The sequence below is a fragment of the Alligator mississippiensis genome, chromosome 12 (assembly GCF_030867095.1).
Source record: "Alligator mississippiensis isolate rAllMis1 chromosome 12, rAllMis1, whole genome shotgun sequence".
NCBI lineage: Eukaryota > Metazoa > Chordata > Crocodylia > Alligatoridae > Alligator > Alligator mississippiensis.
In genome coordinates this window covers 43296986-43311807 of record NC_081835.1, presented here as the reverse complement: position 1 = coordinate 43311807, position 14822 = coordinate 43296986, and the positions used below count along the sequence as shown (strand labels likewise).

Genomic DNA, 14822 nt, shown 5'->3' with positions numbered 1-14822 from the left:
AACTCCACAGCAGGATAATACTTGTAAGTACTTACAAGTATTATCCTGCTGTGGAGTTTTTTACTCCTTAGCTGAGCATGTGTAGATGCTGACCCGGCTGGCTGGGGTGCAAGGGTGCTTCAGTGCAGGGGCTGCCTACTGGCTAGCCCCATACCGGACCAGCCTTGTGCCCCAGCCAGCCCCTCCGCAGCATGTTGAGCCAGGGGGAACAGCCCCGCGCTAGCAGGCTGACCTGCAGGGCCCCCTGTCAGCTGGGGCTGCTCTGACCTGCCTCAACGTGCTGTGGCACATGTGTAGATGTGGCACCCAGGAGCAATAAACTCTGTAGTTTATTGCCTTGCATTACTTGCATGTGTAGATGTGCCCACTGAGTGTCACACAAATATAACCCCCAACCAAAACACGAACCACTGGGAAGGAAAAGAATCCTACTTCAATAATCCTTAGTGCGGGAGGCAGAGCAGGCCCTGCTGGGATGTATGTTTGAGGATTCATAGTATCATCAAAAAGTAGAGCTAGGAGGGACCTTTGAAGGTCATTTAGTGCAACCATCTGCCTGAGGCAGAATCATCCTTGGCCAAACTATCCCATACAAATCCTTGTCTAACCTATTACTAAAACTATGTAATCAACTAGGTGACTGTGGCATTGACATCTACACAGTCAAATGGGTGGCAAATTGGCTCAATGGTCGCACCCAGAGAGTGGTGGTGGATGGGTCGTTTTCGACCTGGAGGGATGTGGGCAGTGGAGTTCCCCAGGGCTCGGTCCTCGGGCCTGCACTGTTCAGCGTCTTTAGCAGTGACTCGGAGGTGGGCGTGGAAAGCACGCTGTCCAAATTCGCTGATGACACAAAGATGAGGGGAGAAGTGGGCACACTGGAGGGGAAGGACAAAATCCAGCTAGATCTAGACCAGTTACAGAGGTGGGCAGATGAGAATAAAATGGAACTCAATGCAGACAAGTGCAAGGTGCTGCATCTAGGGAGAAGGAACCTGCAACATATCTATAGGCTGGGGAATACCCTTCTCAACAACACAGTGGCTGAAAGGGATCTTGGAGTCATTGTTGACACCAGGATGGACATGAGCCAGCAATGCGAGGAAGCGGTTAGTAAGGCTAAGAGCACCTTGTCGTGCATCTACAGAAGCAGGTCCAGGGAGGTGATCCTTCCCCTCTATGTGGCACTAGTCAGGCTGCAGTTGGAGTACTGCGTCCAGTTCTGGGTGCCGCACTTCAAGAGGGATGTGACTAACCTTGAGAGGGTCCAGAGGAGAGCCACTCACATGGTCAGGGGGCAGCAGGCCGGGCCCTATGAAGATAGACTAAAGGGCCTGAATCTATTTAGCCTCCACAAGAGAAGACTGAGAAGGGATCTGTTGGCCATCTATAAATTCACCAGGAAGGACCAGTGGAAAATAGGTGAGGCTCTGTTCCCCCGGGCACCACCTGGGATAACAAGGAATCACAAATTGATTGAGAGCAGGTTCAGGCTTGATATCAGGAGGCATTACTTTACAGTTAGGGCTGCCAGGCTCTGGAATGGGCTCCCAAGGGAGGTGGCGTTCTCCCCTACTTTGGGGGTCTTCAAGAGAAGGTTGGATAGATATCTGGCTGGGGTATTATGATGCCAGCACTCGTTCCTGCCCAGGGCAGGGGGTTGGACTTGATGATCTGTTCAGGTCCCTTCCAGCCCTAGAAACTATGAAACCCTGTTACACATCTATAAGGTGTAGAACCGTAACCTACCACAGGTAAAGTAGGGGCTGCTACAGGGGCTGGTAAGATGCCCTGGAGAGATCCAGGGAAGAGAGCTGTGTCCCTTCTACAGAGGAAGGAAAAAGTATACACAGTCTAAATCAATCTGACCATGGGGTAAAACTCCTTCCTGATTTCCAATGTGGTGATTGGTCTGATCCTGAGCAGAAGGGCAAGACCCTCTAGCTAGGAACAGAGGTTTTAGTCTCAGCAGGAGCATAGACACACCACTGTCAAAATTCCTAGCCTGGGCTGCAGCATTTAACATACATCTTGTGTCCAGTTCTGAGCAAGGGGAAGAGGACACTTGTTGTCATGGCAGGGATTTTTCCAGCTGAGGAAGCATCTACACGTGCGCTGCTGCACATGAAAAAACTCTGCAGCAGGGTAGTCCTTGTATTTTAAAAGACTACCCTCCTACAGAGTTAATTAGTTTTGTGCACCCTAAAAGCTGTGCATGTGAAGACAGTGATGGTAGTCTGCTGCACAGTAAAGTGCCTCAGGTAGACATGCCCATTAAAAGGATATATATAACATAGAGCAGAGGTTCCCAATCACCAGGCCACGAAGGGTTGGATTCCAGTCCATAATATGCTGGTCCGCAGTATGATGGTCCGCAGTATGATGGTCCGCAGTCACTTCCGGTCCACAGTTTGCCAGTCCACGGTATGAAAAAGGTCGGGAACCACTGACATAAAGGCTGGAAGATGGCACTGAATCAAGTTTGAAGTCACTAATAGCATTGTATGAAGATGTATTCACAGAATTCACAGTATCATGCAGAATATGATTAAGAGAAGATGCAGAACCAGTGACACATGCCACAAAATAACCCACATGCTTTAAGAAAAAGTCTAAAAGAAAAGCTATAAAATATGGTAGTGAATGGTATAATTAGGAGAAAAGAAGAACAAAAGGACTGGGTCCACTCCCTAGACTGTGGAGAAAAAAGGAGGCGGACTACAGCTATATATATAGACACAAAGGAGTTGATCTTTCACTTACCCACAAGTGAACTCTTGTCAGTGATGGTGGGAGCCTAATTCTTCAGCAATCTAGGTGCATCAGCAGGATTTTGTCAGATTCCTTTGGACACTGATACCTCCAAAATCTGCACTTTCAACACACTTTTTCAACACTATATTGCTTCCTAAGACAGCCTTTTGGAATATGCTCATCTCCAGAAGTATTTCACTGCAGAATGAGCCAGATGCTAGAGGGCTTAGCAGGTGTGAAGGTCTATATTACTGACTGCAACAGGGAACCCTTGCCCTGTTACTGGAAAGTGGCATTGCCCTTTTAAGGGCAAGGTGTTTGTAGCACAGACTCAGGCAGCCAGCAGTCCCCACTGACACAGCCCTGAGATCATGCCAGCTGACAGGGGAGTCACATGACCAGAAGGGGGCAGGGCTTTAGGAGTATATAAGCCAGAGTCAGAGGTAGAGCAAGGGGTGAGACCCAGGAAGCAGCAATGGGAGGAAACCTTGGTGTGAAGCAGTTGCTACTGATGACTCCCTGGGAGGGAGCCTTGAGAGCAACCCAAGAGCCCTGATTCAGGGCCTGGAAGAAGGGTGGTAGGGGGCCAGTGGGTCAGGTGCTTGTGTTGCTACAAAAGGGGACAAACTTGTGTTTGGGTTTTAACCAGTAGTCTGGGTGGGCCTGTGAGGGGTGGTTTTGGAGGTCCCATTAATATCCTACGGGCACATGATTACCTTGAACTCCTTCTAGGGGCAGGTTCAAGGTATAGACAGAGTCTGGGGAGCAGAAGGCCCAGGGCCTGGTGAAGGGCAGAGCTAGGGGCCAGAGCTTGGAGTCTGAGAGAGCAGCAAGCTCAGAGAGGGGCAGAGCCTGGGCCTGGAGCTCGAGAGAGCAGCAACCTGAGAGGGTTGGAGACAGGGGCCAGGGGGCCCAGAGCCGGGCAGGGATAGGCCCAGGGGGTCTGGCAGCCAAGGGAGAGGATAGGAGCTGAGGGTCCAGCACCCAGACTAGGTTGGGGATAGGACCTAAAGCTCGAGAGAGGATAAGCCAGAGCCCAATAGGGTAAGGCTAAGGATGGAGCCCAGAAGCCAGGTCCTGTACCATAGGCCTGAGTTAAAAGGCACAGCAAGAGAAAAAGGGGTGGAGGCTGATGAGGCTAAGACCCCTACAAGGGAGATTTATGGTACAGCGACATCTGCAAAGCATGGGAGTGGGTACTGGAGAGGATGGAGCCCATATAATAAGCCCTTAAGACAAGCAAGGTCAAGAGAGCTGACCACTGGAGAGGAGAGAGCACCTTAGGCTTGCCAGTCTCTGAGGGCAGCCTCCCTTTCAGGATGTTTCCATCAAGACGTGGCAGAAGAGGAAGCAAGGTGGGACCCTGAGAGACAGGCCAGAGAGAGAGAGCTTGGCAGGGATGACGGGTAGTCCACGATGGTTGCAGCAGGGAGGAGCTGGTAAGTACTAGGGGTGGGAGGAGGGAGGTGGGGCTGGGGGACAGGACCATGGGGGGGACCCCTGCCAGCCCTGCTGACCCCCACCCACCCCAGCTCCTGCTACTTTAAAGAAAAGCCCAGGTGCTGCCGGGCAGGGGGCAATCCCCACTGCCCCATGCTGCATGGGGGACTCTGCACAAGCCCCTTTGACCCTCCCCCCCAGCCGGGACTCTGGCCCTTTAAGGAAAAAAAAAAAGCTGAGAAAAGCCCCAGGACTCACTGCTCCTAGTGCAGCCTTGGGGTTTCAGGGGCTCCTGCAGAGCCCCCCCTGTGCTGCAGGGATCGCCCTCTGCCAGCAGGAGCGCTGAGTCCCTGGGGTTTCTTCAGGTTTTGTTTTTCTTAAAGGGCTGGAGCTGGCCCATGTAGGGCACCTATGAGGGGGCTGGGGGAGTGGGGGTGGGGGGGTTCAGGGGCTCATGAAGAACCCCCCATGCAGCATGGGGCAGCAGGGATTGCCTCCTGCCTGGCAGCACCTGTTGAGCTAGGGGTCCTGTCCCCCATCTTTCTCCCCCCCCCCCAAGTGCTGGGAGCTGGGGTGGGCGAGGTAGCCATTGCTGGGCTGGGAGAGGGGTGGGGGATGGGCCCAGCCGGGCTGATTCGGAGATTCAGATCTCTGAATCGGATTCGGCTGAATCGAATCGGGACAGTGATTCAAATCGCTGTCCCCCGAACTGGCTGAATCCAAATCTGAAGCGAATAGTAGCTGCTTCGCACAGGTCTACTCTTATCAGAAATCCTGACTGGGATTGCTTGTTCTGTGGCTCTCTTTAGTGCTTGTCTTAACATCAAGCTGGAGTTAAGACTGAATATTTGGATCAGAAATTTGAGATAAAAGCCATGCCAGTGCTCTCATGATTATTTCTATATTAGGCATTTACAAATCCAGGTGCTCAGCATTAGGGATATGCTTAAGAGAAATCCAAATGCTTTAGGGTAAGATGTGTAAGATGAAAGTATCAAAATCACCCTAACTCATCCCAGTAGTAATGTGATGGGAAGGGGAAAAGAATCTAATGGGTCTTTAAGCATCATTAGGTGCATCTACCTACACAATTAAGTTGTAGCAATAAACTCTGGAATAGTTTGAACCAGAGTAAACTACTCCTGGACACAGTGTCTATACATGTGCCCAGGACAGCAGCAATTTGAGCTAGGGCAGAGTAGTTTACACCAGGGCACAGAAGTTCAGCTCTAGGCTCCAGGTGCCAACATTGGGCAGCGGAGGGACTGGCTGGGGTACGAGGGTGCTGAAAGTTCAAAGCCATGTGGCTAGGCAACAAGCAGGAATTTTACCCTCTGCTGACTGGGCATGATTTATGCCCATGGTCAGCATCTACATGTGTACTTAAATCGCAATATATTACCTCAGCATAAGATAGTACTGTCACCAATAGTACCATCTTATAGTGGTGTTAGTTAATTTACTGTACATAATAACATCACACATGTAGACGGTGACATTTTACTCTCCAACTAATTAGTCTACTCTGCAGTTAAGTGCACATGTAGATGTGACCAACTGAAGCTAGTCTAGGACTACAAGCATTCAGATACCTCCATCCTCCTTGCATGCCAGTTAGTGTCATTGCTTACATTTTCTGTAACCCATGCTGGAATGCTAGGCTGGGCAACGTGCTGGATTCTGGGCCCTCAGGGTGCCAGTAGTGCTGGGAAACCCCCAGGCAGGTCGGCTGGCTAAGGTATGTCCCTCACCCTTACCGCCCAAGAATTTGGTCCAGACCCAACAAACATGTTAGGTTCTTTATTATACAGCTATATACAGAAAAAAGTGATTAAATCAAAAGAAGATATTTTTGATATCTATGCAATATCAATAGTTAATAATAAAACTAACAATTTGAATTAAAATGTACAGCTGCAATATTGGGTGAATAATTCCAACACACTGGGTGGTCCCACTTGCATCAAACAACCTCAGTAATTACAGTCAATTGGTGATAACCCTCTAAAACAGTTCCCCCCCTTCCCCCATAACCCAGGTTGATTTCCCTCTGGTCACAATCCCCTTCCCATAACAATAAATGGCAACATGGCTTTAACTCTGATCCATCACTAGATGGAGGAGGGGAGGCTTCTGCTGCTCTGGGGAAAGTGAACTCTGGTCCTTGTTGGTAATTCAGCAAAGAACAAGTCTCTGATCAGTCACTACAGGTAACAGGCTTCTTTTCTCTAGTTTCCTTCTGAAAAACAATATACACCTCCTGTGAACACTAGGGGTTGTGTACCCTCAGACACCCATGCAGGGTTTGGGATTCTTCCAGCTGTCTCCCTCCCCCAGCACCTCCACATGCAGACAGGGGATTCCCACTGCAGGTCTTTGTTCCTTGCAGTACAAGCTCTTCCAGCTGAAACAGAAGACTTCCTTCCACAGGTCCCTGCCCAGGCAGTTTCTCCCAGCTAGCTTACCAGCCTCTCCCCACTCTTTCCCTGGGTACCCATGTCTCTGATTTGATTGTACAGCTCTGGCCTGGGTGGTGAATCAGCCTCACTTGGGATGACTCAGGCTCTCTTCCCTCTTGATGTCTGCTCCCCAGCAAGTCTCTGTGCCATTCCCCACTGCCTGAGGCAGGGAAGGAGGGGGTTGAGTCTGCCCCTCATTCCAGGCCAGCATTGCTCTTCTCCAGCTTCTCTATTCTTCTTTTCCCTCCCTCAGCTCTTATGGCTCAGTAGCAGCCAATCAGAGCCCTCAGTTTGCAATGGGGGCTCTGGTCACAGTTCAAATAAAAAGCATGCACTGTGCATAGCATACTGTCCTGCCTGGAAAAGCTATTGCACTCTCTGCAAACTTTTTGCTGCCTACTCAGGTTGCAGCTAAGTGAGCCTTTGCAGCTATTACATTTCTGTTGCAGAAACTGAATGAGACCTGGCTGAATCTTCCATAGTTAGCTTTTATGCATGCCCTACATTTTGATAAACCATACTTAAACTTGCTGACCAAGGGATGTAAACCTACTGCCCTGCAATCTGTCACCACTGGTTATCAGCCTTTGGGAGAGGCTATGCACCCAACTGAAATGCATCCCCCTTGTATTACTGCCACTTAAAAACATTGGTGGGTGCACACTGCTGACAGTAGTTGTGCTGTGTACTCCATGTCCATGCATACCAGATAAGTGCATAATTTGCTTAACTGCGTAACCCTGCCAATCCATTTATTGGCTGCAGCTATCATTGTACCAAACGTTGGTTATGTGGATATCAGTGAAAGGCACAAATTGCTTCAGTTCATAGCATCTTTCAGCCCTGCTGTCTGCTTTGTAACTTATGTCATACCCTAGTTAACTGCTTAGTAGCCGTAATGTCTGCTTTGCAACTAATTGTATTCTGCTTCAGACAAAGCAAAGGAGAAGCTACTATAAAAGCTATTAAAAGCTTTGAAAACAAGGGAAGCTAGTCAGTTCTGAGGCTGATAATACCATGGCGCTTACAGTGCTGGGACATAAGGGGCATGCCTATGCAAGTAAATTTACCCCCCCCCCCCCCCCCAAAGAATCATTGTCTACACATGAGGTGCTATTAGGCTGGAGTAAACTAATTAAGTCCCTATAGGAAAGTACTGCCTAACACAAATTATTTACACCCCTGCACCACATGTAAACACTGATAGAATTAGCTAGAGCACAAAAGCGCTTAAGTATGGGGTCTGCCTGACGGCTAGCCCTGCAGTGAAGCACCCTTGTGCCCTAGCCACTAGCCAGCCTCTCCAAAGCACCTTGAGTTGGGTTGGAGCAGCTCTAGACTAGCAAGACTGAGATCCGGAGTTTGTTGTGTCGGATTAATTTTATGTGTAGACTCTCCCAAGGAGCATTTTTTTTTTTTTTTTATCTTGAGTTCAGATGAGGGCATATTCCAGGTAAATGCGTAATAGTGTGTGTTGGTAAAGACTTAGAAAAGAATGTAGGCTCTGGGACTATAAGTACGTGTCTGTTCTACAAGTTGTCTCCGCATGAGGCGCTGGCTGAGGCAGCAGCAGAATATTTTATGCAGAGGAGTTGGAACAATTTGTCTCTTTCTTCTATCTGTACAGCATCCAGCAGCTAGACGCCTCAGCCATGGGCAACATGCTACCAAACTACAGAGAAGAAAAAGACAGCATCTGCCCCAAAGAATTTACTGTTGACGACATTTTACTCCATGCTATGGAGGCTTTTGTGAGTTTATTTGGACCATACACATTTGTATTTGTAAATATGGAAACAAAAGCTTTAGTTTCAGCTGAGAGACCATTCCCCTAGTGCAGACACTAAGGAAGATGGCAATAAAGCTATAAGATGTATGTTGAGGACATAGCAGGACCACATTTTGCATCAGTGCAGAGGTTCTTAATAAGGCTGTTGCTCACAGACCTCTGGGGACCAGCTGCCATAAGGTCTGCCTGCCTCCAGGTGTGTTTAACTTATACCAAAGGCCACTCAAGCACTTGGAGCAGCCAAAGACTGAGTGGAAGTAAAGGAGATTTTAAATAGGCCTGTGCAAAGTGGCTAGTATTTGCTTTGGATTCAGATTCGACTGATTTGGGGGACAGTAATTCGATTCGCTGACTTGAATCACTGTCCCGAATTGATTCGGCCAGGCCCATTCCCTGTCTGCTCTCCCAGGCGGCAATGGCTGCCCTGCCTGCCCCAGCTCCCGGCACTTTGGAGAAAAAAAAAAAAAAAAAGCCCTGAATCACTGGGTGCTGCTGGGAAGGGGGTAATATCATCTACCCCACACTGCATGGAGGGCTCTAAACCTAACCCCTCTCCCTCCCCATGGCTGCCTGGCAGGGAGGGGGGTTGTCCCCCATTGCCCCGCATTGCACGGGGGGCTAGGGGAGCAGGCAAGGGATGGGGCCTGGCATGGATCCTCCCCGTGGTCTCTGCCCCCTACTTAACAGCTCCAAGTCAGGGTCCAGCTCCGTGCTGCAGTGGGCGAGGACTGCCTGAATTGCCAAAGCTCTCCAAATCTTTTCCAAATTGATTTGAAGAGTTTCAAATTGATTCGGACCTTTTAATTAGTCCCCTGATTTGATTTTGGATTCGGAGATTTGGCCGCCAAATTGGGCCGAATCTCCTCCAAATCAAATTAGCACCCAAAGCTTCATGTGGCACTAGTTTTAAAGCCTCTTTAGTCTACTGCACCAGCAAGTTCCATGCTGCATCTCCTAGGGCAGTGGTCCCCAGCATGTGCCTTGCAGACAGTGTTACCTGCACACCCCTCCAATGTTGCTTATGGTGATAGGGAAATAAAAAGGCTGAGGTTGATGGGGAGCACAGAGGATGATGTTGTCCCCAACTTGTCACTTATTGCTGCCCGTGTCCCAGAAAAATTCAAGGCACAGCCAAAGTATCTTGGTGTTAGAAACATTTAGGCAATACTACGTAGTGTACTGTCCTCTCTTTATTTTGTTTTTGCATTGAAAGTGGCAAAAGTGGAAGGGGGCAGTTTTGAGTGGGGAAAGGTTCTTGGGCAGCAGAGAACTACTTGGATCCTGGAAATGTTGATTTCCTTGATCTTTGTAGCTCCCTTTGAATCAATTTGTAAATTTTCATTCCATGCCTATGGAGGAAGTGCTGCAAGTTTGAGGAGCAGATGCTATATTCTTCATAAAAAAACTAAGCTGAATGAATGGTTTAAGGACAAACAAGATTTCATCTTGACCAGTGGAATCGCTGCCAGTGGTTTCATAATGGGAGGAGTGCTATAAAAGTGTGTGCATAACAGAACTGTAATTATTACTTGTTATTACTGGCAGGAGGGGAGGGGGAACCAGGGAGGAAAGGCAGGGTGGTTAAGCTGTCTCACTGCAGAGACATGCTTTAACCACACTCGCCTAACAGGCCACTAGGCTCAGACAGGCCTCTGCAGTATGGGATTGGTAAGAGAAAAGAGAAGGGAACAGGCAAAGTAATGAAAGGAGAAGAAGCTGTAACTTAACTATGATGGAAACTCCCAAGGCGTGTTGCATTTGCTGGGGAACCAATGAGGGGAAGGTTGGTGTGAGATGATCCAGAAAACCTTCCTATTCAGCATAGGGTTGCCAACTCTGACCGAAGCCACCCCAAGAGATTTTCTTTCCCAACATGATGTAATGTCACTCATTGTACTGTTCAACCCATCCACAATATCAATCTCCTGGATTGCTTTCAGTAGTCACCGGGAGATTAATGCCAATTCCGGTAGACTCCCAGCCAATCCAGGAGGGTTGGCAACCATAATTCAGCAGCATATTAGATGAAATAGGTAAACTTCAGCCCTTGGAGCTGATGAGTTTTTTGCTGGAGTAGCCCTAGAGTACTTGATTGGGCCAGACAGGTTCTGGTTCTATAGTACAAGGTCCTGCCAAGCTATAGGTTGGTGTGAGTATGATGTGAGGGAATGTGCTGATTTCAGTTACTATCCTACTCCAGCTGGTGGATAGCCAGCAATGGTCCCCTGTACCAAGAAAGAACCTCCTCTGCTGACTTCTGTGTGTACAGAGGCACTTCTCTACTTGCTGCAGTGCAAATGCATCAAACTCAGTCATGTGAAGCAAGTAGAAAGAGATCAACTGTGTAAGGTGTAGAAAGGGCATAGAGAAGGAAGCAAGGAACTGAAGATTGCAGGTAAGAGGAGAGAAAAGAGGCTAACCCAGCTCAGAAGCAGGGTCTCATGCAAATAAGGACTGGACTCTTCATGCCTTTAGTCATCTTGTCCCAGTCTGATACATAAGCAGATGTCTAATGCGCTAAATGAGCTACACTCCCTGGTGCTGAGAACAGCCCCTCCAAAGTAGCATTTTTAAAAGAACTTTGACTCTTAAGTGGCCTTTGGGCATGGAACAACCTAACAAGAGCCAGGGAGCTGGAACAGAGTAGACCAGTGACAATGGCTTTGAGCCAGAAATGGGGCAGGGAGGGTTCAAATAAAGTTGAGTAAAGAACACTTCTACAATTGTTGCTTGTCCATGATTTGATCATGCTTTTCTGGATCTTGTTTGTCTTGCACTGCCTGGCTCTAGGCTAGATGGTTTAGTCTGCCAAGTCAGGTGGCACCAAGTAGATTTATAGTGGCCCCCCTGGAAAATTTCCCCATGGGCAGGCAGAGCTTAACAGCAGTGCAGTGCTGGTAGGACCTGCTCTTGCACTGGCACCCTGCTACTGAAGGTGTTGTAAGGGGTTGAGGATGTGGCATAAAGAGGGAGCTGTCAGCCTTTGCCACTGCATTTAAAAAAATCTTGCATGAGCCACTCTTCACTACCCCTTGTCTGTTGTGAGCATCTTCAGTTCACAACTTGCCCTGGTTTGCCTGGCCCTGTGGGTCACCTGGTGATGTTCCTGCTCCTCCCTGCATTGAGCACTTTATCTGAAGGCAAACGTAGAAGCATCTTTTAACAGAAATCTTGTATCTTGAGGCAAGCAGCCAGCCTTATTACATTACTGTTCTTTTCAAATTGTATGGATTTTTAATGCCTAGCTAGATTTTTTTTGCTCTGTCTACCTATGGTAGGTGCTCACTGTTCACAGTATTTAAAGTACTTCTCCTGGGAGAAATAATAGTGTGTGTGATTATTTCCATTTTACAAATGCAGACCGGAGGGGCTAAGTGACTTGCTGAAGGTCACACCAGCAGCCTGTGGCAGAGAAGGGAACTGGACCTAGTTTTCTTGTTTGAGAGATGACAACGTACCTAAGCTAACATACATTAAGAAAGGGACAGAAGGAGAAGGCCATTAGCAAAATATTTAGTTGTTGATGAAAATATGCAAGCAGGGTGTGTTCTGGGGATGGAACGAGCAGAGTCCTTCTCACTAATACCCACTTGGCCTACAAAGCACAATATTTAGTTTCGTGCTTACTAGGGGTGCACTGGTAGATTGTTTGGGTTGATACTGTTATGCCTCCTTTAAAAAAACAGCTATTGGCCAATACTGATCCAATTTCTAATACGCAGCCTGGCAACTTGAAGAACAGTGTCTGGCTGGTAAGTCTGTTGTGGGAGAAAGAAAGGGTTGGGGGGGGGGCAGATTGAGGCCCCTGTGACAAGGGAGACAGTGGGGCTGGGGCAGGTGCTGCACAGGCGGGGCAGGGCGGGGTGTGGGACAGCCACAAGTGGCTCATCCAGGGGCTGTGGCTCCTGCCGCTGCATGCACCATGGGGGGGGGGCCTGGACTGCACTCGGGGCAGGCAGCGATGGTGCTGGGCGGGGAGCTATGGGGGAGAGCTGCAGCAGCCAACCCAGAATTCACTGTAGCTCTACTAATGCTGCCACCTGCCCTGAGCTGAGCACAGCCCAGCCCAGCCCCTGCCAGGAAGAGCCTAGCACAACCCCGACCCCAGCCCTACAGCTGCAGCCTGCCCTGCCCAGATCTGGGGACATCCCCCTCTCCTATGCTCTCCCAGGATGTGCGCAGCCATAGGACGAGCTATGTCTTTGTGCTGCATGTGCCCTGCCCCAGCCGGGCAGCACCTGCCTCAGCCTCACTCCCTACCTCACTGTGGGGGACCTTGATCTACCCCCTCACACCCCTTCCCTCCCCTTCCACCACAACATACTTACCAGCTGGACGCAGCTCTCCAAGTCGCTGGGCTGTGCTCCTCGCCACATACATGCTGTGTTGTGGCTGTGCATATGCACAGGCCATTTATTAGCCACACCAGGCTGATTTCCAATACAGTCAATTTTCTTTATATCGGTGCTGATCAGATACCGGACCAATGTATCAGTGCATCTCTAGTGGTTACAGTTGGTATTTTCTCCAGCTGCAATGAATAAACAACTCTTTATTATACTGGAAATTTGAGTTTGCCCTCAATAAGAGATACTTTCCCCTTTGGGGATGGAAGGGGCTTCAGAGAGCTGGAAACTCTCTCATCCTGATGAACCACATGGCAGAGTTCTCTCCTTCCAATGAAGTGCATGAAGAATGGTCCCAGGCCAAACTGTGAGGCCTGCTTGAGATCAGAGATGAGGCTTGCAGCCAGGGCACCTCTGCATGGTTTGCAAGGGCCATTTCCAGTTAACCTTTCCTCTGTTAGGAACTTGGATCCAGCTGTTGTAGCAGAGAATTAAAATAATGCCATTAATCAGGCAGTGCTGTTTGATAATAAACCTTTGCCCATGCAGATCATTCATGTTGAACATTGGTAGGTGTTTTGGAGGAGGTATCTAGTGTATTATCAATATGAAGCTGTTGGGATGTGATGAGTAAAGCAGGGGACAAAGTGTTTAATTCCATTTTGTATTGATACCTAATGTTTCATTTGCTCTTTAGACATCTTAGAAAGGAGTCTGGTAGCATTGGCTCCATTTTGGAGGTTGGAAAGCTGAGGCACAAGGTGAACTGAGTAGCCCAAGGTCAGCCAAAAGGATAGTAGCAGATTTTGGAGTACCTAAGTCTGTTCAAGGATCTGTCCACTAGGCCACACAACCTCAAGTGAAAAACCTAGAGTCAAATCCTAGAGACTTTCCTAAGACAAAATTCCCTTTTTGCTCAACAGAGTTTGGGCCACTCTTCTGGGGGGAAATGAGCACCAGGAATCACCTCAGCTTTCTGGCCTTATTTCTGGGACACGGAGAGTAAAATAGCAAAGTCACCAGCCAGACTCCCTCTTCCAGAGCTTAGCACATCCACCTGAACAAACAAGCTGAACACCCTTCACAAATCACCATCAACAGGGCAGGTCTAGGTGTATAGCTCTCTGGCCTGCTCCCTGTTCCTTCTGCTAAAATGAAAGTCCCTGCTGTTCTGCTAGCTAGTGACCAAATTGACTTTGGCTTTCCACCACTAGAGGGTGGAAAGGTACTAAGCACATACCAGTGAAGTGAGGCTGATCTCATGAAACCAACTAGGAGCAGAGGGAAAGGAAGCCTCACTCATTTCTTGGCCTACCTGTGATCACCAAGAAGGGACTTTCAGATGGGCCTCTGGTCAGATGCCTGGGGTTTGCTCCTGAGATGCACCTCTTAGGAACCAATGGGAACGGGGAACCAAGGTGGCTTTATCTTTGTACTGTCCGGATTCTGGGCTGGCTAGAGATCACAACAGTCTGAGCATATATTAACAGTGACCCTAGGAGGTTTAGAGCAGCAACCTACAGGTGTCCCATAGCCCAGTCTCCAGGGTGGCATGTAATATGGAGACTCCTTACCCCAGGGCTTGCAAGTGCAGGGGGGCAGCACGGGGACTAGAATTTGCTTTCCCTATGATCATGCTTGTGTGTGCGCGCGTGTGTGTTCATTTGCATTCCCTGTATACTCTAGCACATGAATTTCTTGGCAGGAAGGATGATGCAAACAGTGAATTTTCAATGACTGTGGCAGGTTATTTGCAAATTCTACGAGAACTACTCATCCAGTTTGGGAATAGAAACAATATCACATGAGTTATGTTATGTGTCCCATCCAAATCAACCAGTGCAGCTTGAAATATTGAATTCTTATAATAAACTGATAATATAGGCAAATAATTGCTTACAAGACTTGGCTACTGAACAATTTTAAACAATAAAAAAAAGTTGGAAGTATACTGTCTGTGAGTATCCTAGTTTCTAACAGAAGACTGGGCAAAAAAATAATTGGCTTCTCTTGGCAAGCAGTGACAAGCATGGG

At 48.6% G+C, this 14822-nt stretch overlaps 1 protein-coding gene and 1 long non-coding RNA gene across 2 annotated transcripts in view; one reads left to right on the top strand and one right to left on the bottom strand.

The window, feature by feature from the left end:
- The first annotated feature begins 4138 nt into the window (after positions 1-4138).
- GNAI2 (G protein subunit alpha i2) overlaps positions 4139-14822 on the top strand; it is a 199251-nt gene continuing 188567 nt past the window's right edge. The window contains exon 1 of the mRNA XM_059716156.1: positions 4139-4193. Coding sequence (XP_059572139.1) covers positions 4154-4193 — 40 coding nt within the window. The 5' untranslated portion in view covers positions 4139-4153. The remainder of the gene's footprint in view (positions 4194-14822) is intronic.
- Positions 5980-7419, bottom strand: LOC132244560 (uncharacterized). Its single transcript, XR_009456132.1, has 2 exons — positions 6660-7419; positions 5980-6433 (listed from the first exon to the last, which is right to left on the bottom strand). It is a non-coding gene; the product is annotated as an uncharacterized LOC132244560 (long non-coding RNA).